The sequence below is a fragment of the Oncorhynchus clarkii genome, chromosome 19 (genome assembly GCF_045791955.1).
Source record: "Oncorhynchus clarkii lewisi isolate Uvic-CL-2024 chromosome 19, UVic_Ocla_1.0, whole genome shotgun sequence".
In the NCBI taxonomy this organism is placed as follows: Eukaryota; Metazoa; Chordata; class Actinopteri; order Salmoniformes; family Salmonidae; genus Oncorhynchus; species Oncorhynchus clarkii.
In genome coordinates, this window is record NC_092165.1 from 939898 (window position 1) to 964477 (window position 24580).

The following is a 24580-nucleotide window of genomic DNA, read 5'->3' on the forward strand; positions in this document are numbered from 1 at the left end:
CTCTCACCTCTCTGTGTGTTTGTTAGTGTGGAGTGTGTAAGGTACAGCTAGGTGACACCAGTTCAGGAACAGACGTTAGGATCCGTAACGGGCTGCTGAGCTGTCACGACTGCTATGCCACATCACACGGTGAGACACACAGACACACACCTAATGAATTCACTGCTGAGACAAACAAAACCTACGGACACACACACACACACATAACTATTATAACTGCACCACTAATGTACAGTTGTTATAACTGGTCATCAAACCTTATGTCATCTCTGTCACTTCCTGGTTGCAGCAGTTGGCCAGCCGACTACGCTGTGATTGGCTACAGCCTGCATCTGGAACCCTTCACAACATTCTGGAACGCTGTGGAATTCTCTTAACTGGACACACAAACTTCTCCCAGATGATGTCATGGAGACTGAACTGTCTGATGCTAACTGATGCTAATGGAGGCTAACTGCTAAGTGCTAGCGTTGTAGCTGATCAACCAGTTTTTCCCAGACTGACTTGAGTACAGAGACCTGAAGCACAACCACTGATCTACAACAGCACACTCAGACACATGCTACATGCTAACACTAGCAGCAGTTGGAATGTAGTAGCTACCTACCTTACTGTCAAATTAGCTAAATGATAAATGTTAACGGATGCTAACTGCTAAATGCTACTGTTCACTCACCATCATAATGCCTTAATAACTCTGTTTTGTGTTTTAAGTATTTTGCATGAACGAAGACCGTGTTAGTTGTTGTTAACGGTAGTTAGGCTGTGTTACCTAGCGACAGCCCTGACTACCACATTTAGTTGTTATGGTTACCGTATGCCTCTCCTCCATGTTGTTGTCTAATGATAAGAGCTTTGTCTTTATTCTAATGTTCACCTGATCATCATGTACATCATTATGCTGCGTTCATTACTCTGAGAGCAATAAGGATGCATGATCGCTTTAGTTATTATTGGATGTTATTATTACCAAGGATATTCTGACATTGTGTTTTAGAGCTTTGCATCATACTCTGCCTTAAGACGAGAGTGAGAGGGATAGCACACATGTAGTGTTTACGTGTGTGTGTGTGTGTGTGCATGTGTGTGTGAGTTGTTTTAGTTCAACTTGAAGCACAGTCCTATACCAGCGAATATTACTACACATTGACCCGCCCTCTCCCTCTTTCTCTCACCTGATTGGACCTTTACTCCTAAGAACAACCAATGAATGAGACAAAGTTATCTGCTGCTTCCTGTTTATGCCCAGCCTCTTGTCCTGTGGCATTTTTAGGCCTATTTCTTACACCAATCAAATGCTTTGGATAGATGTGTAGAGGGGAGGGGAGGAGATGAGATGAGAGGAGAGGAGAGGAGGGGAGGAGATGGGAGGAGAGGGGATGGGATGGGAGAGGAGATTCGAGAGGAAGATGGGATGGGAGAGGAAGAGAGAGGAGAGGGGAGGAGAGGAGAGATTAGAGAGGAGGAGAGATGGGAGAAGAGAGGAGAGGAAACTACTTTAGACTGTTCTGTCTGCTGACATTTCTAAAGGACAAACTGAATTGATCCAGCTTCATAGCTTTTATAGCAATGTGTGTTTATCAATAAAATGACAATATTTTCAATGCGTTGTCTGATATCTCTTGGTCATCTGTGAGTAGAGCCGCAGGAAGTAGTTGGGGTGCTGAGGTTTTTTTTTCTGGTGGGGGACACAGATTTGTTTCCTCCCTACAAACAGCTGTATCGCTGCACTGGGGATGCTGCAGCACCTTCAGCTCCCTGCTTCCCGCGGCTCTGTCTGTGAGCTCTGTTATATTCTTGAGTCTATTGTATCATCTAGGGCCAAAAGTAATTCACTATGTAGGGAATAGGGTGCCATTTGAGACAAACACCTAGCTTCAACAGGTCTCCTAACAATGCTGCTGTTCTGCACTCATCAATCATAACGCTGAAGGTAGCCCATGGTTAATATCCATAGACTATACACAACCAAGGCTATGATAAATTATGTGTGGGGTATTGGCACAACCTGGTGGCCATCCACAGTATTACAGCCTACGCCTGTTTGACACAAGCCAAGGCAGTCGGGGAAAAGTAGCCTTCCTGTGGATGGTAATGGTAGAGACAGAGTCAAATGGTAACACAAACTTTGGCAGCGGCACCACAGGGTTAGTTATACACATCTTTGGTGTTACTGCACATCAAACCTAAAAATACAGACACTGAGTTTACAATGTGTCTTTAATGTGTCTTAAAGACAGCGAGGTCTCTTTTACCTTTTATCATTTAAAACAACACGGTCCTCGTCGACAGATACATGAATCCTCTCACTGTAACTACAGACAGGAGGTTATATTGTATTTCATGGTACAATATCAAACAATGTTAAAACCTTTTTGTGTGGTCTTGGAAATGATTGAAAGGAAGAGTATTCTTTGTAATCGAGGGTGAAACGCAACAGAGAAAACTACAAGGTGGAACCGTATATGGAGCAGTGGGCTGCCCGACCGGACCAATAACAGAGGAACACCGCTGTCACATGGAAGCAGAGTATGAGGCTATCCGCTAAAACAGACGCTTTTTAAATGAAAAATTCTGTGTGTATTTAGCTTTATAAATCTTTCTCTTGAAGAGTTAACCTGTGCGACTTCAACACACCATGGAATCGGAAGGGATGTCGCACCATGCAGTAAGTCACGACACTGAACTGTCCCGTCCCGTATTGTGGTCCAGACACTAACTGATAACATTAGGTAGCCAGTCGGTGAGCTTGTTAGTTATCCTTCCATTAGGTATAGACCGGAAGAAGGCGATAGATAGTTATTTATCTACCGAGCTAACGTTACCTCTGTTACTGAGATGAAACAATACCCCCGAGTCTTCAGCTAATAGGACATTTGAAAACGTTACAGCTCATATGCTGTCTTTTCTCTACAGGGTGAGACTGAGACGGGACGTTAGTTAGCCAAGTCCTTGTTGTTTCTCTCGGGTTGTGTATTGGCACCTTGTCGCCCGCTGGGGGCGCTGTTGGGTTAGCTAGAAGTCTATACACTCCACTGGTGGACAAAGAACCCAATTGTCATACTTGAGTAAAATTAAAGATACTTTAAACCACTGATAAACTCAAGAGTCACAACCTTTCAGAAACCCCTTTATTCGTACATTTTACACATACTCAGAATTTGACTTGGCGGTGTGATATGGTGCTGCTAGCCATAGACAACATACAGAGACAGAATTTACACTTGATATACATTATACAAAATAGATCAAGTGAACATAGTGAGAATATACGGCAAGCAGTACCGGAGCACCAAGTCTAGGTGCAAGAGGCTTCTAAACAGTTTCTACCCCCCAAGCCATAAGACTCCTGAACATCTAATCAAATGGCCACTATTTACATTTCCCCCCCTCTTTCATACCACTGCCACTCTCTGTTATTATCTATGTAGAGTCACTTTTTTATTTTTTATTTTACCCCCTTTTCTCCCCAATTTCGTGGTGTCCAATTCTTAGTAGTTACTATCTTGTCTCATCGCTACAACTCCCGTACGGGCTCGGGAGAGACGAAGGTCGAAAGTCATGCGTCCTCCGATACACAACCCAAACCAAGCCGCACTAATTCTTAACGCAGCGCGCATCCAACCCGGAAGCCAGCCGCACCAACGTGTCGGAGGCAACACCGTGCACAGTTGTATTCAGCATTTCACTGTGAGGTCTACTACACCTGTTGTATTCAGCATTTCACTGTGAGGTCATGTGACAAATAACATTGGATTTGATTTACAATTTAAAGTATAAATATATATTTTCCGTAAATTCAAGAGTCCATTCTTGAGTTTAACCATGATAAAGTGCAAAGCTGATCTGTGTGTGTGTGTGTATGTGTGTGTTTGTGTGTGTGACAGGTCAGTTCATCAGTAGATGTGTCTCAGAGTGTTGAGGAGGACCCTTTAGTGGACGGACCGCTGATCTCCCATGATGCCTTGCAGTCTGCTATTAGGAGAGAATTCACAACTCTCCCCACGCACTGTCCTGCTGTCCTGCTGCTGCTGCTGCAGGTATACACATCCCTGTTGTAGTGTAAACACACACACACACACATCCCTGTTGTAGTGTAAAGGCACACACACACATCCCTGTTGTAGTGTAAACACACACACACACACATCCCTGTTGTAGTGTAAAGGCACACACACACATCCCTGTTGTAGTGTAAACACACACACACACACACACACACACATCCCTGCTGCAGTGTAAAGACACACACACACACATCCCTGTTGTAGTGTACACACACACACATCCCTGTTGTAGTGTACAGACACACACACACACACACATCCCTGTTGTAGTGTACACACACACACATCCCTGTTGTAGTGTAAAGACACACACACACACATCCCTGTTGTAGTGTACACACACACACATCCCTGTTGTAGTGTAAAGACACACACATCCCTGTTGTAGTGTAAACACACACACACACACACACACCAGTGTTGTAGTGTAAAGACACACACATCCCTGTTGTAGTGTAAAGACACACACACACACACACATCCCTGTTGTAGTGTAAAGACACACACACACATCCCTGTTGTAGTGTAAAGACACACACACACATGTAAAGCTTCAGTTAAGCCCATTAATGTTCTACTGATGTTTGTTCATCAGAATCACAGAATAATAGATTACAGACAACTGACCAGTCCTCAGCATGCTGACTACACCAGCATTACAGACAACTGACCACTCCTCAGCATGTTGACTACACCAGCATTACAGACAACTGACCACTCCTCAGCCTGTTGACTACACCAGCATTACAGACAACTGACCACTCCTCAGCATGTTGACTACACCAGCATTACAGACAACTGACCAGTCCTCAGCATGTTGACTACACCAGCATTACAGACCACTGACCAGTCCTCAGCATGTTGACTACACCAGCATTACAGACAACTGACCAGTCCTCAGCATGTTGACTACACCAGCATTACAGACAACTGACCACTCCTCAGCATGCTGATTACACCAGCATTACAGACAACTGACCACTCCTCAGCCTGTTGACTACACCAGCATTACAGACAACTGACCACTCCTCAGCCTGTTGACTACACCAGCATTACAGACAACTGACCACTCCTCAGCATGCTGACTACACCAGCATTACAGACAACTGACCACTCCTCAGCATGTTGACTACACCAGCATTACAGACAACTGACCACTCTCTATAGTCCTCTGATCCTCGACTTCTGCGATGTCATTTATAAAATAGCTTCCAATGCTCTACTCAATAAATTGGATGCAGTCTATCACAGTGCCATCCGTTTTGTCACCAAAGTCCCATATACTACCCACCATTGTGACCTGTACGCTCTCGTTGGCTGGCCCTCGCTTCATACTCGTCGCCAAACCCACTGGCTCCAGGTTATCTGCAAGACCCTGCTAGGTAAAGTCCCCCCTTACCTCAGCTCGCTGGTCACCATAGCATCTCCCACCTGTAGCACACGCTCCAGCAGGTATATCTCACTAGTCACCCCCAAAACCAATTCTTTCTTTGGCCTCCTCTCCTTCCAGTTCTCTGCTGCCCATGACTGGAACTAAAACAAAAATCCAGAAAATCACATTGTATGATTTTTAAGTAATTCATTTGCATTTTATTGCATGACATAAGTATATGATCACCTACCAACCAGTAAGAATTCCAGCTCTCACAGACCTGTTAGTTTTTCTTTAAGAAGCCCTCCTGTTCTCCACTCATTACCTGTATTAACTGCACCTGTTTGAACTCGTTACCTGTATAAAAGACACCTGTCCACACATTCAATCAATCGACTATTATTAAATAAAGGGGAATAGAATAAATAATGAAATAACCTGTCAGACAGAACATGGACTTTCTCTCTGTGTCCCCAGGTGGTGTATGTGTCTCTGAGTGTGTGTGTTGCAGTAGTGTGTGTGTTTGAGGTTGGCCGGGAGGAGTGTGTCCGTGTGTTGGGGAATGTTCGGGGGCAGAGTGTGGTGGTGATTGGGAAGGTGTTTGTGTGGCTGTGTGTGTTGTTGTTTGGTGTGTGTGTTCAGCATCACCACAGCCGAGTGAGGAGCAGAGGATACCTCCGTTTCTACAGAGACAACCGCACCCTGAAACACCTGCCCTTCCTCATCCACTCTGCAGGTACACCTGCATCTCAGTGCAACAGGCATCACTACAGTCCTTGGTTGGAATCCAGGCTGTATCACATCCGACCGTGGTAAGGAGTCCCATAGGGCGGTTTGGCCCGTCGTCGTCAGGGTTTGGCCGGGGGGAAGGCCGTTGTCGTCCGGGTTTGGCCGGGGGGAAGGCCGTCGTCGTCCGGGTTTGGCCGGGGGGAAGGCCGTCGTCGTCCGGGTTTGGCCGGGGGGAAGGCCGTCGTCGTCCGGGTTTGGCCGGGGGGAAGGCCGTCGTCGTCCGGGTTTGGCCGGGGGGAAGGCCGTCGTCGTCCGGGTTTGGCCGGGGGGAAGGCCGTCGTCGTCCGGGTTTGGCCGGGGGAAGGTCGTCCGGGTTTGGCCGGGGGGAAGGTCGTCCGGGTTTGGCCGGGGGGAAGGCCGTCGTCGTCCGGGTTTGGCCGGGGGGAAGGCCGTCGTCGTCCGGGTTTGGCCGGGGGGAAGGTCGTCCGGGTTTGGCCGGGGGGAAGGTCGTCCGGGTTTGGCCGGGGGGAAGGCCGTCGTCGTCCGGGTTTGGCCGGGGGGAAGGCCGTCGTCGTCCGGGTTTGGCCGGGGGGAAGGTCGTCCGGGTTTGGCCGGGGGGAAGGTCGTCCGGGTTTGGCCGGGGGGAAGGTCGTCCGGGTTTGGCCGGGGGGAAGGTCGTCCGGGTTTGGCCGGGGGGAAGGTCGTCCGGGTTTGGCCGGGGGGAAGGTCGTCCGGGTTTGGCCGGGGGGAAGGCCGTCGTCGTCCGGGTTTGGCCGGGGGGAAGGCCGTCCGGGTTTGGCCGGGGGGAAGGTCGTCCGGGTTTGGCCGGGGGGAAGGTCGTCCGGGTTTGGCCGGGGGGAAGGCCGTCGTCGTCCGGGTTTGGCCGGGGGGAAGGCCGTCGTCGTCCGGGTTTGGCCGGGGGGAAGGTCGTCCGGGTTTGGCCGGGGGGAAGGTCGTCCGGGTTTGGCCGGGGGGAAGGTCGTCCGGGTTTGGCCGGGGGGAAGGTCGTCCGGGTTTGGCCGGGGGGAAGGCCGTCGTCGTCCGGGTTTGGCCGGGGGGAAGGCCGTCGTCGTCCGGGTTTGGCCGGGGGGAAGGCCGTCGTCGTCCGGGTTTGGCCGGGGGGAAGGCCGTCGTCGTCCGGGTTTGGCCGGGGGGAAGGCCGTCGTTGTCCGGGTTTGGCCGGGGGGAAGGCCGTCGTTGTCAGTAAGAATCAGTTCTTAACTGACTAGTTAAATAAAGGTTCAATAATAAATACATAAATCCTGCAGGTTCACATCCTGGTACTCGTCTCTGTGTAGTTGTTGGTTAGTTCTCCTACAGTTGAATGTTTTACAGCGGGTCCACCTCCTAACCCTAACATCCTGGTACTCGTCTCTGTGTAGTTGTTGGTTAGTTCTCCTACAGTTGAATGTTTTACAGCGGGTCCACCTCCTAACCCTAACATCCTGGTACTCGTCTCTGTGTAGTTGTTGGTTAGTTCTCCTACAGTTGAATGTTTTACAGCGGGTCCACCTCCTAACCCTAACATCCTGGTACTCGTCTCCTACCACACAGAGGAGACACACACACATTAAAGCTTACCTTTTACACTTGGACGTGTGTGTGTGTGTGTGTGTGTGTGTGTGTGTGTGTGTGTGTGTGTGTGTGTGTGTGTGTGTGTGTGTGTGTGTGTGTGTGTGTGTGTGTGTGTGTGTGTGTGTGTGTGTGTGTGTGTGTGTGTAGGGAACACGGCGGTGTTGGTGGTCATGTCAGCTGATCTGCCAGAGGCGGATCATCTTCCTGTTTATCTGCTGCTAGGGATTCTGGGACTGGAGCTCCTGGTCTCTCTGCCTTGTCTGATCATCTACACAGGTACCCCTCTCCCCCCCCCCTCCCCCAGCCTGTCTATAGAGTGATCTACTTAACAGGTACCCCTCTCCCCCTCTTCCCCTCCCCCAGCCTGTCTATAGAGTGATCTACATCACAGGTACCCCTCTCCCTCTCCCCCTCCCACAGCCTGTCTATAGAGTGATCTACATCACAGGTACCCCTCTCCCCCTCTCCCCCTCTCCCCCTCCCCCTCCCCCTCCCCCAGCCTGTCTATAGAGTGATCTACATCACAGGTACCCCTCTCCCTCTCCCCCTCCCACAGCCTGTCTATAGAGTGATCTACATCACAGGTACCCCTCTCCCCCTCCCCCTCCCCCAGCCTGTCTATAGAGTGATCTACATCACAGTTACCCCTCTCCCCCTCCCCCTCCCCCAGCCTGTCTATAGAGTGATCTACATCACAGGTACCCCCCTCCCCCTCCCCCAGCCTGTCTATAGAGTGATCTACATCACAGGTACCCCTCTCCCTCTCCCCCTCCCACAGCCTGTCTATAGAGTGATCTACATCACAGGTACCCCTCTCCCTCTCCCCCAGCCTGTCTATAGAGTGATCTACATCACAGGTACCCCTCTCCCCCTCCCCCAACCTGTCTAATCTGCATCACAACGGCCTGTCTAATGTCAGAGAGGGGGTACCTGTCCTGCTCTATTCAGACACACAATAGAATGACAATCCCTATTCAGACCTCTCTCTCTCTTTCTCTCAATTTCAATTAAATTTAAGGGTTTTATTGGCATAGGAAACATATGTTAACATTACCAAAGCAAGTGAAATAGATAATAATCAAAAGTGAAATGAACAGTAAACATTACACTCACAGAAGCTCCAAAGCATCAAGACATTTTAAATGTCATATTATGTCTATATACAGTGTTGTAACGATGTGCAAATAGTACAAAAGTACAAAAGGGAAAATAAATAAACATAAATATGGGTTGTATTTACAATGGTGTTTGTTCTTCACTGGTTGACCTTTTCTTGTGGAAATATGTCTCTCTAATATGGTCATACATTGGGTAGGAGGTTAGGAAGTGCAGCTCAGTTTCCACCTCATTTTGTGGGCAGTGTGCACATAGCCTGTCTTCTCTTGAGAGCCATGTCTGCCTACGGCGGCCTTTCTCAATAGCAAGGCTATGCTCTCTGAGTCTGTACATAGTCAAAGCTTGTGGGTCAGTCACAGTGGTAGGGTGTGTTTGTGTTTGAGAACAGAGCCCCAGGACCAGCTTGCTTTGGGGTTCGTTATGGAAGGTTTGGGAATCGCTTCCTTTTAGGTGGTTGTAGAATTTAACGTCTCTTTTCTGGATTTTGATCATTAGTGGGTATCGGCCTAATTCTGCTCTGCATTATTTGGTGTTCTACGTTGTACACGGAGGATATTTTTGCAGAATTCTGCGTGCAGAGTCTCAATATGGTGTTGTCCCATTTTGTGAATTCTTGGTTGGTGAGCGGACCCCAGACCTCACAACCATAAAGGGCAATGGGTTCTATAACTGATTCAAGTATTTTTAGCCAGATCCTAATGGGTATGTCAACTTTTATGTTCCTTTTGATGGCATAGAAGGCCCTTCTTGCCTTGTCTCTCAGATCGTTCACAGCTTTGTGGAAGTTACCTGTGGCGCTGATGTTTAGGCCAAGGTATGTATAGTTGTTTGTGTACTCTAGGGCAACAGTGTCTAGATGGAATTTGTATTCGTGGTCATGGCGACTGGACCTTTTTTAGAACACCATTATTTTTGTCTTGCTGAGATTTACTGCCAGGTCTGACAGAATCTGTGCAGAAGATCTAGATGCTGCTGCAGGCCCTCCTTGGTTGGTGACAGAAGCACCAGATCATCAGCAAACAGAAGACATTTGACTTCAGATTCTAATAGGGTGAGGCCGGGTGCTGCAGACTGTTCTAGTGCCCTCGCCAATTCGTTGATATATATGTTGAAAAGGGTGGGGCTTAAGCTGCATCCCTGTCTCACCCCACGGCCCTGTGAAAAGAAATGTGTGGTTCTTGACAATTTTAACCGCACACTTGTTGTTTGTGAACATGGATTTTATAATGTCATGTGGTTTTCCCCCCAACACGGCTCTTCATCAATTTGTACAGCAAACCCTCATGTACAGCAGACCCTCATGTACAGCAGACCCTCATGCCAAGTTGAGTCAAAAGCTTGAAGACTATGCCTTTTCTTTGGTTTGTTTGTCATTTAGGATGTGCAGGGTGAATACGTGGTTTGTTTGTCATTTAGGATGTGTAGGGTGAATACGTGGTTTGTTTGTCATTTAGGATGTGTAGGGTGAGTACGTGGTTTGTTTGTCATTTAGGATGTGTAGGGTGAATACGTGGTTTGTTTGTCATTTAGGATGTGTAGGGTGAATATGTGGTTTGTTTGTCATTTAGGATGTGTAGGGTGAGTACGTGGTTTGTTTGTCATTTAGGATGTGTAGGGTGAGTACGTGGTTTGTTTGTCATTTAGGATGTGTAGGGTGAGTACGTGGTTTGTTTGTCATTTAGGATGTGTAGGGTGAATACGTGGTTTGTTTGTCATTTAGGATGTGTAGGGTGAATACGTGGTTTGTTTGTCATTTAGGATGTGTAGGGTGAGTACGTGGTTTGTTTGTCATTTAGGATGTGTAGGGTGAATACGTGGTTTGTTTGTCATTTAGGATGTGTAGGGTGAATACGTGGTTTGTTTGTCATTTAGGATGTGTAGGGTGAATACGTGGTTTGTTTGTCATTTAGGATGTGTAGGGTGAATACGTGGTTTGTTAGGTAATTTGGTAAAAAGCCAATTTGACATTTACTCTTCAACTCTCTCTTTCTTTGGTAGATCGTGGCTCTACAACACCTTAGTTGGTATATTGTGGCTCTACAACACCTTAGTTGGTATATTGTGGCTCTACAACACCTTAGTTGGTAGATCGCGGCTCTACAACACCTTAGTTGGTAGATTGTGGCTCTTCAACACCTTAAGACCTTTCCAGACTATACAATTTCCGTCTCAGACAAAATGTCCACGTCGTTGACAAATTCTTAGGTGGTAAACGATTGCCGGATGTCTTGGCTGGTTCAGTGAGACGGGGTCTAGGTCTGCTGGTTCAGTACCACTACGTCTTGGCTGGTTCAGTGAGACGGGGTCTAGGTCTGCTGGTTCAGTACCACCACGTCTTGGCTGGTTCAGTGAGACAGGGTCTAGGTCTGCTGGTTCAGTACCACTACGTCTTGACTGGTTCAGTGAGACAGGGTCTAGGTCTGCTGGTTCAGTACCACTACGTCCTGACTGGTTCAGTGAGACAGGGTCTAGGTCTGCTGGTTCAGTACCACTATGTCTTGGCTGGTTCAGTACCACTACGTCTTGGCTCCTCGTTCAGTAAGACAGGGTCTAGGTCTGCTGGTTCAGTACCACTACGTCTTGACTGGTTCAGTGAGACAGGGTCTAGGTCTGCTGGTTCAGTACCACTATGTCTTGGCTGGTTCAGTACCACTACGTCTTGGCTGGTTCAGTACCACTACGTCTTGGCTGGTTCAGTACCACTACGTCTTGGCTCCTCGTTCAGTGAGACAGGGTCTAGGTCTGCTGGTTCAGTACCACTACGTCTTGGCTGGTTCAGTGAGACAGAGTCTAGGTCTGCTGGTTCAGTACCACCACGTCTTGGCTGGTTCAGTGAGACAGGGTCTGGGTCTGCTGATTCAGTACCACTACGTCTTGGCTGGTTCAGTACCACTACGTCTTGGCTGGTTCAGAACCACTACGTCTTGGCTGGTTCAGTACCACTACGTCTTGGCTGGTTCAGTACCACTACGTCTTGGCTGGTTCAGTACCACTACGTCTTGGCTGGTTCAGTACCACTACGTCTTGGCTGGTTCAGTACCACTACGTCTTGGCTGGTTCAGTACCACTACGTCTTGCCTGGTTCAGTACCACTACGTCTTGGCTGGTTCAGTACCACTACGTCTTGGCTGGTTCAGTACCACTACGTCTTGGCTGGTTCAGTACCACTACGTCTTGGCTGGTTCAGTACCACTACGTCTTGGCTGGTTCAGTACCACTACGTCTTGCCTGGTTCAGTACCACTACGTCTTGGCTGGTTCAGTACCACTACGTCTTGGCTGGTTCAGTACCACTACGTCTTGGCTGGTTCAGTACCACTACGTCTTGCCTGGTTCAGTACCACTATGTCTTGGCTGGTTCAGAACCACTACGTCTTGGCTGGTTCAGTACCACTACGTCTTGGCTGGTTCAGTACCACTACGTCTTGGCTGGTTCAGTACCACTACGTCTTGGCTGGTTCAGTACCACTACGTGTGGTCGTAGGCTCTGATTAAGTTCTCAGTGTCAGAAATCTGGAGCCGTTTTATGTCGTGTGGCAGGTGTTGCGAGCCGATTCTGGTGACTGACTGACCAATAGGAACACTGACACAATAATATGATTATTTTGAACAGGTAGATTAATATAATAGTTTGATTTAAAGATTTATATGCCTTGCAAGAAGAATGTTTGCCTCATCATCTTGTTTACGTGACATCTGAAATCATTTGAGTCATTTAGGAGATGTGATTTACAGGAGCGTTAAGTGCATTGCTCAAGGGCACATTGACAGATGTTTCACCTAGTTGTTAACATATCGTCCAATCTGGCCATGTTACTGAGCTAACATATGGAGTTGTTAACATATCGTCCAATCTGGCCATGTTACTGAGCTAACATATGGAGTTGTTAACATATCGTCCAATCTGGCCAGGTTACTGAGCTAACATATGGAGTTGTTAACATATCGTCCAATCTGGCCATGTTACTGAGCTAACATATGGAGTTGTTAACATATCGTCCAATCTGGCCAGGTTACTGAGCTAACATATGGAGTTGTTAACATATCGTCCAATCTGGCCAGGTTACTGAGCTAACATATGGAGTTGTTAACATATCGTCCAATCTGGCCAGGTTACTGAGCTAACATATGGAGTTGTTAACATATCGTCCAATCTGGCCATGTTACTGAGCTAACATATGGAGTTGTTAACATATCGTCCAATCTGGCCATGTTACTGAGCTAACATATGGAGTTGTTAACATATCGTCCAATCTGGCCAGGTTACTGAGCTAACATATGGAGTTGTTAACATATCGTCCAATCTGGCCAGGTTACTGAGCTAACATATGGAGTTGTTAACATATCGTCCAATCTTGCCAGGTTACTGAGCTAACATATGGAGTTGTTTTAAGATGGTGTATAGAGTGCATGAGGAGGGAGGAGAGAGAGGGGAGAGAGAGAGAGAGAGGGGAGGGAGGAGAGAGAGAGAGAGAGAGAGAGGGGAGGGAGGAGAGAGAGGGGGGAGGGAGAGGAGGAGGGGGAGAGAGAGAGGAGGGGGGAGAGGGAGTGCTACTGTAGATAAAAGAGAACTCTTTCACACTGAGATGGGCTTTATCCTGCCCACAGGCTACACACACTGATCTCAGGTCAGATTAGTGGTGTGAGGCTCGACGACACTGAGATGGGCTTTATCCTGTCCACAGGCTACACACACTGATCTCAGGTCAGATTAGTGGTGTGAGGCTCGACCACACTGAGATGGGCTTTATCCTGCCCACAGGCTACACACACTGATCTCAGGTCAGATTAGTGGTGTGAGGCTCGACCACACTGAGATGGGCTTTATCCTGCCCACAGGCTACACACACTGATCTCAGGTCAGATTAGTGGTGTGAGGCTCGACCACACTGAGATGGGCTTTATCCTGCCCACAGGCTACACACACTGATCTCAGGTCAGATTAGTGGTGTGAGGCTCGACCACACTGAGATGGGCTTTATCCTGTCCACAGGCTACACACACTGATCTCAGGTCAGATTAGTGGTGTGAGGCTCGACCACACTGAGATGGGCTTTATCCTGCCCACAGGCTACACACACTGATCTCAGATCAGATTAGTGGTGTGAGGCTCGACCACACTGAGATGGGCTTTATCCTGCCCACAGGCTACACACACTGATCTTAGGTCAGATTAGTGGTGTGAGGCTATACAAATTATTTGTCACATGCGCCGAATACAACCGGTGTAGACCTTACAGTGAAATACTTCTTTATAGTGAAATGCTTCCTTACGAGTCCCAATTGACCAACAATACGGACAAGAATAAGAGATAAAAGTGGGGAGGCAGGTAGCCTAGTGGTTAGAGGAGGCAGGCAGCCTAGTGGTTAGAGGAGGCAGGCAGCCTAGTGGTTAGAGGAGGCAGGTAGCCTAGTGGATAGAGGAGGCAGGTAGCCTAGTGGTTAGAGGAGGCAGGCAGCCTAGTGGTTAGAGGAGGCAGGCAGCCTAGTGGTTAGAGGAGGCAGGTAGCCTAGTGGATAGAGGAGGCAGGTAGCCTAGTGGTTAGAGGAGGCAGGTAGCCTAGTGGTTAGAGGAGGCAGGCAGCCTAGTGGTTAGAGGAGGCAGGCAGCCTAGTGGTTAGAGGAGACAGGCAGCCTAGTGGTTAGAGGAGGCAGGCAGCCTAGTGGTTAGAGGAGGCAGGCAGCCTAGTGGTTAGAGGAGGCAGGCAGCCTAGTGGTTAGAGGAGGCAGGCAGCCTAGTGGTTAGAGGAGGCAGGCAGCCTAGTGGTTAGAGGAGGCAGGCAGCCTAGCGGTTAGAGGAGGCAGGCAGCCTAGCGGTTAGAGGAGGCAGGCAGCCTAGCGGTTAGAGGAGGCAGGCAGCCTAGCGGTTAGAGGAGGCAGGCAGCCTAGCGGTTAGAGGAGGCAGGCAGCCTAGCGGTTAGAGGAGGCAGGCAGCCTAGCGGTTAGAGGAGGCAGGCAGCCTAGCGGTTAGAGGAGGCAGGCAGCCTAGCGGTTAGAGGAGGCAGGCAGCCTAGCGGTCAGAGGAGGCAGGCAGCCTAGCGGTTAGATCGTTGGGCCAGTAACTGAAAGGTTGCAAGATCGAATCCCAGTTGACAAGGTAAAAATCTGTCGTTCTGCCCCTGAACAAGGCAGTTAACCCACTGTTCCCCTGAACAAGGCAGTTAACCCACTGTTCCCCTGAACAAGGCAGTTAACCCCACTGTTCCCCGGTAGGCCGTCATTGTAAATAAGAATCTGAACTGACTTGCCTAGTTAAATAAAATAAAAAGTAACAAGTAATTAAAGAGCAGCAGTAAAATAACAGAGACTATATACAGGGTATTACGGTACAGAGGCTATATACAGTGAGCCTATATACAGGGTATTACGGTACAGAGGCTATATACAGAGGGTACAGAGTCAATGTGGAGACTGTACCGTAACACCCTGTATATAGTCTCACTGTATATAGTCTCTGTTATTTTACTGCTGAGGGTGTTACGGTACAGAGTCAATGTGGAGGCTATATACAGGGTATTACGGTACAGAGTCAATGTGGAGGCTATATACAGGGTATTACGGTACAGAGTCAATGTGGAGGCTATATACAGGGTATTACGGTACAGAGTCAATGTGGAGGCTATATACAGGGTGTTACAGTACAGAGTCAATGTGGAGGCTACATACATGGTATTACGGTACAGAATCAATGTGGAGGCTATATACAGGGGGTACCGGTACAGAGTCAATGTGCAGGGGCACTGGTTAATTGAGCTTATATGTACATGTAGGTAGAGTTAAAGTGACTATGTATAGATAATAACAGAGAGTAGCAGTGATGTAAAGAGGGGGAGAGGGGGGGCAATGCAAATAATCTGGGTAGACATTTGGTTAACTGTTCAGCAGGCTTAGGAGAGGGTATTCTCTGCTGCTGGCCTGCTCTCCTGTGAGGAGAGGGTATCCTCTGGTGCGGGCCTGCTCTCCTGTGAGGAGAGGGTATTCTCTGCTGCTGGCCTGCTCTCCTGTGAGGAGAGGGTATTCTCTGCTGCGGGCCTGCTCTCCTGTGAGGAGAGGGTATTCTCTGCTGCGGGCCTGCTCTCCTGTGAGGAGAGGGTATTCTCTGCTGCGGGCCTGCTCTCCTGTGAGGAGAGGGTATCCTCTGCTGCTGGCCTGCTCTCCTGTGAGGAGAGGGTATTCTCTGCTGCTGGCCTGCTCTCCTGTGAGCGAGGAGCGGTTGGCGTGGAGCACCGGAGCGGCTCCATGAACGAAAAGCAGGATTACCGACCTCTGAACTCTGCTCACATACTCTGGTTCAGACCTACTAAGCTCAAACACACACCGGTGACCAGTAAAGGGGTGTGTGTGTGTGTGTGTGTGTGTGTGTGTGTGTGTGTGTGTGTGTGTGTGTGTGTGTGTGTGTGTGTGTGTGTGTGTGTGTGTGTGTGTGTGTGTGTGTGTGTGTGTGTGTGTGTTTGAAGAACCCTGCAGGCTGGTCGGACGTGTGTTTGATGTGTGCTGTATAAATGCCCTTCATTATAACATGAATACAGTCCTCTCTATAGACTTGCATGTTGCCAGGACATCAAAGAGTCAACAGAACAGACCTCCCTCTATTGTCTGATCTACTGGAAGCACTGCAGGGTAGGACTACCACTGACTATAAAACCAAGTGGGGTGGTCGCTTTGGTCAGCTGCTTATATACCCTTCAAGGCAGTTAGCATTTAGCATGTCTAGCATCATGCCATTGACCTGCACTGTAAAACCACTGTTAGCATTAACATGGTTAGCATCATGCCATTGACCTGCACTGTAAAACCACTGTTAGCATTAACATGGTTAGCATCATGCCATTGATCTGCGCTGTAAAACCACCTTTAGCGTCAGCGCATGGCTAGCATCATGCCATTGACCTGCACTGTAAAACCACTGTTAGCATTAGCATGGGAAGCATCATGCCATTGACCTGCACTGTAAAACCACTGTTAGCATTAGCATGGCTAGCATCATGCCATTGACCTGCACTGTAAAACCACTGTTAGCATTAGCATGGGAAGCATCATGCCATTGACCTGCACTGTAAAACCACTGTTAGCATTAACATGGCTAGCATCATGCCATTGACCTGCACTGTAAAACCACTGTTAGCATTAGCATGGGAAGCAGCAGAGAAGTCTCTTCTTTTTTAAGCCTCTTTTAATAACCAGAACTGATAAAGCGTGAGAAGGAGAGGTGCCTCTAGCAGGTGGGGGAGGGGCCATAATGTGAGCGAGTGGAACAGGCATGAGGGAGGGAGACGGCAACCAACCATGCTGACTCATGTTATAGGATACTATTACCTGTCATAGGAGGAGGAGGGGGAGGGAGGGAGGGAGGGAGGGAGGGAGAGACAGCAACCAGCCAAGCTGACTCATGTTATAGGATACTATTACCTGTCATAGGAGGAGGGGGAGGGAGGGAGAGACAGCAACCAACCATGCTGACTCATGTTATAGGATACTATTACCTGTCATAGGAGGAGGAGGAGGAGGGGGAGGGAGGGAGGGAGAGACAGCAACCAGCCAAGCTGACTCATGTTATAGGATACTATTACCTGTCATAGGAGGAGGGGGAGGGAGGGAGAGACAGCAACCAACCATGCTGACTCATGTTATAGGATACTATTACCTGTCATAGGAGGAGGGGGAGGGAGGGAGAGACAGCAACCAGCCAAGCTGACTCATGTTATAGGATACTAGTAGTAGTTGTAGCCCGTCCTTCTCCTTTTAATTCAGAATATAAAGTAGCAGCCTAGCTGTTGGCTCTTGGTGGTTGTAGCCCGTCCTTCTCCTTTTAATTTAGAATATAAAGTAGCAGCCTAGCTGTTGGCTCTTGGTGGTTGTCGCCCGTCCTTCTCCTTTTAATTTAGAATATAAAGTAGCAGCCTAGCTGTTGGCTCTTGGTGGTTGTCGCCCGTCCTTCTCCTTTTAATTTAGAATATAAAGTAGCAGCCTAGCTGTTGGCTCTTGGTGGTTGTAGCCCGTCCTCCTCCTTCTCCTTCAGAATATAAAGTAGCAGCCTAGCCATTGGCTCTTGGTGTTTGTAGCTCGTCCTTCTCCTTCTCCTTCTGAATTGAAAGTAGGAGCCTAGCTGTTGGCTCTTGGTGGTTGTAGCCCGTCCTTCTCCTTTTAATTCAGAATATCAAGTAGCAGCCTAGCTGTTGGCTCTTGGTGGTTGTAGCTCGTCCTTCTCCTTCTCCTTCAGAATATAAAGTAGCAGCCTAGCTGTTGGCTCTTGGTGGTTGTAGCCCGTCTTTCTCCTTCTCCTTCAGAATATAAAGTAGGAGCCTAGCTGTTGGCTCTTGGTGGTTGTAGACCATCCTTCTCCTTCAGAATATAAAGTAGCAGCCTAGCTGTTGGCTCTTGGTGGTTGTAGCCCGTCCTTCTCCTTTTAATTCAGAATATAAAGTAGCAGCCTAGCTGTTGGCTCTTGGTGGTTGTAGCGCGTCCTTCTCCTTCAGAATATAAAGTAGCAGCCTAACCATTGGCTCTTGGTGGTTGTAGCCCGTCCTTCTCCTTCTCCTTCAGAATATAAAGTAGCAGCCTAGCTGTTGGCTCTTGGTGGTTGTAGACCATCCTTCTCCTTCAGAATATAAATTAGCAGCCTAGCTGTTGGCTCTTGGTGGTTGTAGCCCGTCCTTCTCCTTTTAATTTAGAATATAAAGTAGCAGCCTAGCCGTTGGCTCTTGGTGGTTGTAGCCCGTCCTTCTCCTTCAGAATATAAAGTAGCAGCCTAGCCGTTGGCTCTTGGTGGTTGTAGCCCGTCCTTCTCCTTCAGAATATAAAGTAGCGGCCTAGCTGTTGGCTCTTGGTGGTTGTAGCCCGTCCTTCTCCTTCAGAATATAAAGTAGCAGCCTAGCTGTTGGCTCTTGGTGGTTGTAGCCCGTCCTTCTCCTTCAGAATATAAAGTAGGAGCCTAGCTGTTGGCTCTTGGTGGTTGTAGCCCGTCCTTCTCCTTCAGAATATAAAGTAGGAGCCTAGCTGTTGGCTCTTGGTGGTTGTAGCCCGTCTTTCTCCTTCTCCTTCAGAATATAAAGTAGGAGCCTAGCTGTTGGCTCTTGGTGGTTGTAGCTCGTCTTTCTCCTTCTCCTTCAGAACATAAAGTAGCAGCCTAGCTGTTGGCTCTTGGTGGTTGTAGCCCGTCCTTCTCCTTTTAATTTAGAATATAAAGTAGCAGCCTAGCTGTTGGCTCTTGGTGGTTGTAGACCATCCTTCTCCTTCAGAATATAAAGTAGCAGCCTAGCTGTTGGCTCTTGGTGGTTGTAGCCCGTCCTTCTCCTTCAGAATATAAAGTAGCAGCCTAGCTGTTGGCTCTTGGTGGTTGTAGCCCGTCCTTCTCCTTCAGAATATAAAGTAGCAGCCTAGCTGTTGGCTCTTGGTGGTTGTAGCCCGTCCTTCTCCTTTTAATTTAGAATATAAAGTAGCAGCCTCGCTGTTGGCTCTTGGTGGTTGTAGCCCGTCCTTCTCCTTTTAATTTAGAATATAAAGTAGCAGCCTAGCTGTTGGCTCTTGGTGGTTGTAGACCATCCTTCTCCTTCTCCTTCAGAATATAAAGTAGCAGCCTAGCTGTTGGCTCTTGGTGGTTGTAGCCCGTCCTTCTCCTTCAGAATATAAAGTAGCAGCCTAGCCGTTGGCTCTTGGTGGTTGTAGCCCGTCCTTCTCCTTCAGAATATAAAGTAGGAGCCTAGCTGTTGGCTCTTGGTGGTTGTAGCCCGTCCTTCTCCTTCAGAATATAAAGTAGCAGCCTAGCCGTTGGCTCTTGGTGGTTGTGGCCCGTCCTTCTCCTTCAGAATATAAAGTAGCAGCCTAGCTGTTGGCTCTTGGTGGTTGTAGCCCGTCCTTCTCCTTCAGAATATAAAGTAGCAGCCTAGCTGTTGGCTCTTGGTAGTTGTAGCCCGTCCTTCTCCTTCAGAATATAAAGTAGGAGCCTAGCTGTTGGCTCTTGGTGGTTGTAGCCCGTCTTTCTCCTTCTCCTTCAGAATATAAAGTAGGAGCCTAGCTGTTGGCTCTTGGTGGTTGTAGCTCGTCTTTCTCCTTCTCCTTCAGAATATAAAGTAGCAGCCTAGCTGTTGGCTCTTGGTGGTTGTAGCCCGTCTTTCTCCTTCTCCTTCAGAATATAAAGTAGCAGCCTAGCCGTTGGCTCTTGGTGGTTGTAGCCCGTCCTTCTCCTTCAGAATATAAAGTAGCAGCCTAGCTGTTGGCTCTTGGTGGTTGTAGCCCGTCCTTCTCCTTCAGAATATAAAGTAGCAGCCTAGCTGTTGGCTCTTGGTGGTTGTAGCCCGTCCTTCTCCTTCAGAATATAAAGTAGCAGCCTAGCTGTTGGCTCTTGGTGGTTATAGCCCGTCCTTTTCTTTTTAAATCTATCATTTTAATTCCATCCTCCATTGATTAGATATCTCCTAACTTTTACCACACGGAGGCTCTATGAGCCTATTGCCACTTTGAGGACTTCTGATTGGCTAACAACAAGCTCTGGTGAAAAGCAGCAGAAATGATCTGATGTCTTTCTTTGTCTCTACTGCAGCAGTTGTTTAAAATTACACCCAATCAGATCAGACCCAGGACATTATTTACACTTCTGGATCCGGGCCCCAGATGGGGTCTGTGGTTTTGGGGTGCAGGTGGATCGGTGAAGACCATTACCCAGCACACCGCGCTGAACGAACAGCAGAGGAACGGCAGACAGACGGTGTCGTCTCTTAGAGGGAGGTGTGGAATGTGTCACATCTCTACTGTCCAACTACTGCACTCAACCCCTTAGAGGGAGGTGTGGAATGTGTCACATCTCTACTGTCCAACTACTGCACTCAACCCCTTAGCGGGAGGTGTGGAATGTGTCACATCTCTACTGTCCAACTACTGCACTCAACCCCTCTACTGTCCAACTACTGCACTCAACCCCTTAGAGGGAGGTGTGGAATGTGTCACATCTCTACTGTCCAACTACTGCACTCAACCCCTTCATCTCATCTCTCTCTCTCTCATCCCTCTCTCTCATCTCTCTCTCTCTCTCTCTCTAATCTCTCTCTCTCTTCCCCTCATCTCTCTCTCTCTCTCTCTCTCTCTCTCTCTCTCTCTCTAATCTATCTCTCTCTTCCCCTCATCTCTCTCTCTCTATCCCTCTCCCTCTATCCCTCGCTCTCTCTCTCGCTCTCTCTCTATCCCTCTCTCTCTCTATCTCTCTCTCGCTCTCTCTCTCTCTCCCTATCCCTCTCCCTCTCTTTCTCTATCCCTCTCTCTCTATATATATATATTTACCCTAAACACACACACAGAACCAACCTTGAGAAATACTTCACATTCCAGAGAGAGAGACTTGCACACCGTTACAACACTGTAAAAAGCCTTAATATCACATCTGAAATGTCTCTATTCCTTTGGAACTTTTGTGAGTGTAATGTTTACTGTGTCACTTCTGTTTATTATCTATTTCACTTGCTTTGGCAAAGTAAACATATGTTTCCCATTCCAATAAAGCCCCTTGAATTTAATTTGAGTGGGAGACAGACTGAGGGGGACTGTGACTGAGGGGGACTGTGACTGAGGGGGACTGTGACTGAGGGGGAGACTGAAGGATTTCGGGAAAGCGAGGGAGAGAGTAGAGAAAGACTGATTGGTAACAAGATAAGTGTGTGTGTGTGTGTGTGTGTGTGTGTGTGTGTGTGTGTGTGTGTGTGTGTGTGTGTGTGTGTGTGTGTGTGTGTGTGTGTGTGTGTGTGTGTGTGTGTGTGTGTGTGTGTGTGTGTGTGTGTGTGTGTGTGTGTGTGTGTGTGTGTGTGTTCACGTTCGCTTTCTTTCTCCAGTCAGGGTGGTGAGATTCAACAGAGACCGAGCTGGTCCAGATATCAGTCAGGAGGAACCATCAAACTCCTACAACACTACTGAGACTGGCTTCAGGTATATATACACACCTAACCCTGGACTGGCTTCAGGTATATATACACACCTAACCCTGGACTGACTTTAGGTATATATACACACCTAACCCTGGACTGACTTCAGGTATATATACACACCTAACCCTGGACTGACTTCAGGTATATATACATATATACACACCTAACCCTGGACTGACTTCAGGTATATATACACACCTAACCCTGGACTGACTTCAGGTATATATACACACCTAACCCTGGACTGACTTCAGGTATATATACACACCTAACCCTGGACTGACTTCAGGTATATATATATATATATACACACCTAACCCTGGACTGGCTTCACCTAATGTTGCATTTTTATTGTTCTACTGTTGTTCTGACCTTGTTTTAAAGTTCTGACCTTGTTCTACTGTTGTTCTGACCTTGTTTTAAAGTTCTGATCTTGTTCTAACGTCTAATGACCTCGTTATCCTGTTCCTCTCCAGGGAGGGCTCCAGTCTGGAGGAGGTAGTGGAGAAACAAGCTGATCTCATCGACTACCTGAAGCAACACAACACCTTACTGAGCAAGAGACTGCTCAACATGACTGTACAGCACTGACCACAATACAACCACAACACAACCATAAGAGACAGAGAGAGGAGGATGGAAGAAGAGAAGAGTGTCACAGATTAGAGGCCTCGAGTTTTATTTCTCTGTGACCACCCCAAGTGACCTCTGGGTAGTGTGTGTGCGTAGAGATTGTGTGTCTGTGTAGAGATTGTGCGTGAAAAGGGTAGTCATTAGAGATATGTGATAGAGGGAGAAGAAGGGAGGAGAGATGAGGAAGGGAGGGAGGGAGGGAGGGAGAGGGAGGGAGAGAGAGAGAGGGAGGGAGAGAGAGGGAGGGAGAGAGAGGGAGGGAGAGGGAGGGAGCGAGGGAGGGAGCGAGGGAGAGGGAGGGAGAGGGAGGGAGGGAGAGAGAGGGGGAGGGAGAGAGGGAGGGAGGGAGAGGGAGGGGGAGGGAGAGAGAGAGGGAGGGAGGGAGAGAGAGAGAGAGAGAACCATGTTATCAGGGCCGTGTGTGTTTTCTCCCTGCAGTGTGTTTTTATATAAGCTCAGCAGAAAATGAAACGTCCTCTCACTGTCAACTGCATTTATTTTCAGCAAACTTAACGTGTAAATATTTGTATGAACATAAGATTCAACAACTGAGACATAAACTGAACAAGTTCCACAGACATGTGACTATCAGAAATGGAATAATGTGTCCCTGAACAAAGGGTAGGGGGGTATAAGTAACAGTCAGTATCTGGTGTGGCCACCAGCTGCATTAAGTACTGCAGTGTATCTCCTCATTGACCGCACCAGATTTGCCAGTTCTTGCTGTGAGATGTTACCCCACTCTTCCACCAAGGCACCTGCAAGTTCCCGGACATTTCTGGGAGGAATGGCCCTAGTCCTCACCCTCCGATCCAACAGGTCCCAGACGTGCTCAATGGGATTGAGATCCGGGCTCTTCGCTGGCCATGGTGTGTGTCTTGCAGGAAATCACGCACAGAACGAGCAGTATGGCTGGTGGCATTGTCATGCTGGAGGGTCATGTCAGGATGAGCCTGCAGGAAGGGTACCACATGAGGGAGGAGGATGTCTTCCCTGTTACGCACAGCGTCATTGAGGGCAATCTCAACAACAAGCTCAGTCCGATGATGCTGTGGCATATCGCCCCAGACCATGACGGACCCTCCACCTCCAAATCGATCCCGCTCCAGACTACAGGCCTCGGCGTAACGCTCATTCCTTTGACGATATATGTGAATCCGACCATCACCCCTGATGAGACAAAACCTAGACTCGTCAGTGAAGAGACCTTTTTGCCAGTCCTGTCTGGTCCAGCGACGTTGTTGCCTGTGATGTCTGGTGAGGACCTGCCTTACAACAGGCCTATAAGCCCTCAGTCCAGCCTCTCTCAGCCTATTGTGGACAGTCTGAATACTGATGGAGGGATTGTGTGTTCCTGGTGTAACTCGGGCAGTTGTTGTTGCCATCCTGTACCTGTCCCACATGTGTGATGTTCGGATGTACCGATCCTGTGCAGGTGTTGTTGCATGTGGTTTGCCACTGCGAGGACGATCAGCTGTCCGTCCTTTCTCCCTGTAGCACTGTCTTAGGCGTCTCACTGTACGGACATTGCAATTTATTGCCCTGGCCACATCTGCAGTCCTCATGCCTCCTTGCAGCATGCCTAAGGCACATTTAAACAGATGAGCAGGGACACTGGGCATCTTTCTGTTGGTGTTTTTCAGAGTCAGTAGAAAGGCCTCTTTAGTGTCCTAAGTTTTCATAACTGTGACCTTAATTGCCTACCGTCTGTAAGCTGTTACCGTCTTAACGACCGTTCCACAGGTGCATGTTCATTAATTGTTTATGGTTCATTGAACAAGCATGGGAAACATTGTTTAAACCCTTTACAATGAAGATCTGTGAAGTTATTTCGAATTTTTACAAATTATCTTTGAAAGACCGGATCCTGAAAAAGGGACGAGTTTAGTCCTCGTGACTTAATGTGTAAATGAGTTAATAAATGGAAGTGTAAACGAAAACAGCTGTGTTGTCTTCTGTAGTTACCATGATAACTGTACCATGTTGTAACACCCACTGAGACTCCTACCATTCCTAATGGGCTGGACTGAGACTCCTACCATTCCTAATGGGCTGGACTGAGACTCCTACCATTCCTAATGGGATGGACTGAGATTCCTACCATTCCTAATGGGATGGACTGAGACTCCTACCATTCCTAATGGGCTGGACTGAGACTCCTACCATTCCTAATGGGCT

General features: G+C 48.3%; 2 protein-coding genes across 2 annotated transcripts in view; both read left to right on the forward strand.

Moving 5' to 3' along the window:
• Window positions 1-804, forward strand: part of LOC139375500 (LIM and calponin homology domains-containing protein 1-like) — a 78421-nt gene extending 77617 nt beyond the window's left edge. The window contains 2 exon segments of the mRNA XM_071117331.1: window positions 27-129; window positions 290-804. Of these exon segments, the coding sequence (XP_070973432.1) occupies window positions 27-129; window positions 290-315 (129 nt within the window). The 3' untranslated portion in view covers window positions 316-804.
• A 1706-nt stretch (window positions 805-2510) lies between these two features.
• LOC139374076 (transmembrane protein 192-like) lies at window positions 2511-22876 on the forward strand. Its single transcript, XM_071115059.1, has 6 exons — window positions 2511-2668; window positions 3888-4040; window positions 5917-6175; window positions 7891-8019; window positions 21677-21770; window positions 22246-22876. The coding sequence occupies exons 1-6, from the start codon at window positions 2639-2641 to the stop codon at window positions 22358-22360; spliced, it is 780 nt and encodes a 259-aa protein (XP_070971160.1). The 5' UTR covers window positions 2511-2638; the 3' UTR covers window positions 22361-22876.
• Window positions 22877-24580: the final 1704 nt, after the last annotated feature.

Coding starts and splice junctions, on each gene's coding strand:
- LOC139374076 (XM_071115059.1), top strand. CDS start 2,639: ATGGAATCGGAAGGGATGTCGCACCATGCA. Junction 4,041..5,916: donor TCCTGCTGCTGCTGCTGCAG/GTATACACATCC, acceptor CTGTGTCCCCAG/GTGGTGTATGTGTCTCTGAG. Junction 6,176..7,890: donor CTTCCTCATCCACTCTGCAG/GTACACCTGCAT, acceptor GTGTGTGTGTAG/GGAACACGGCGGTGTTGGTG.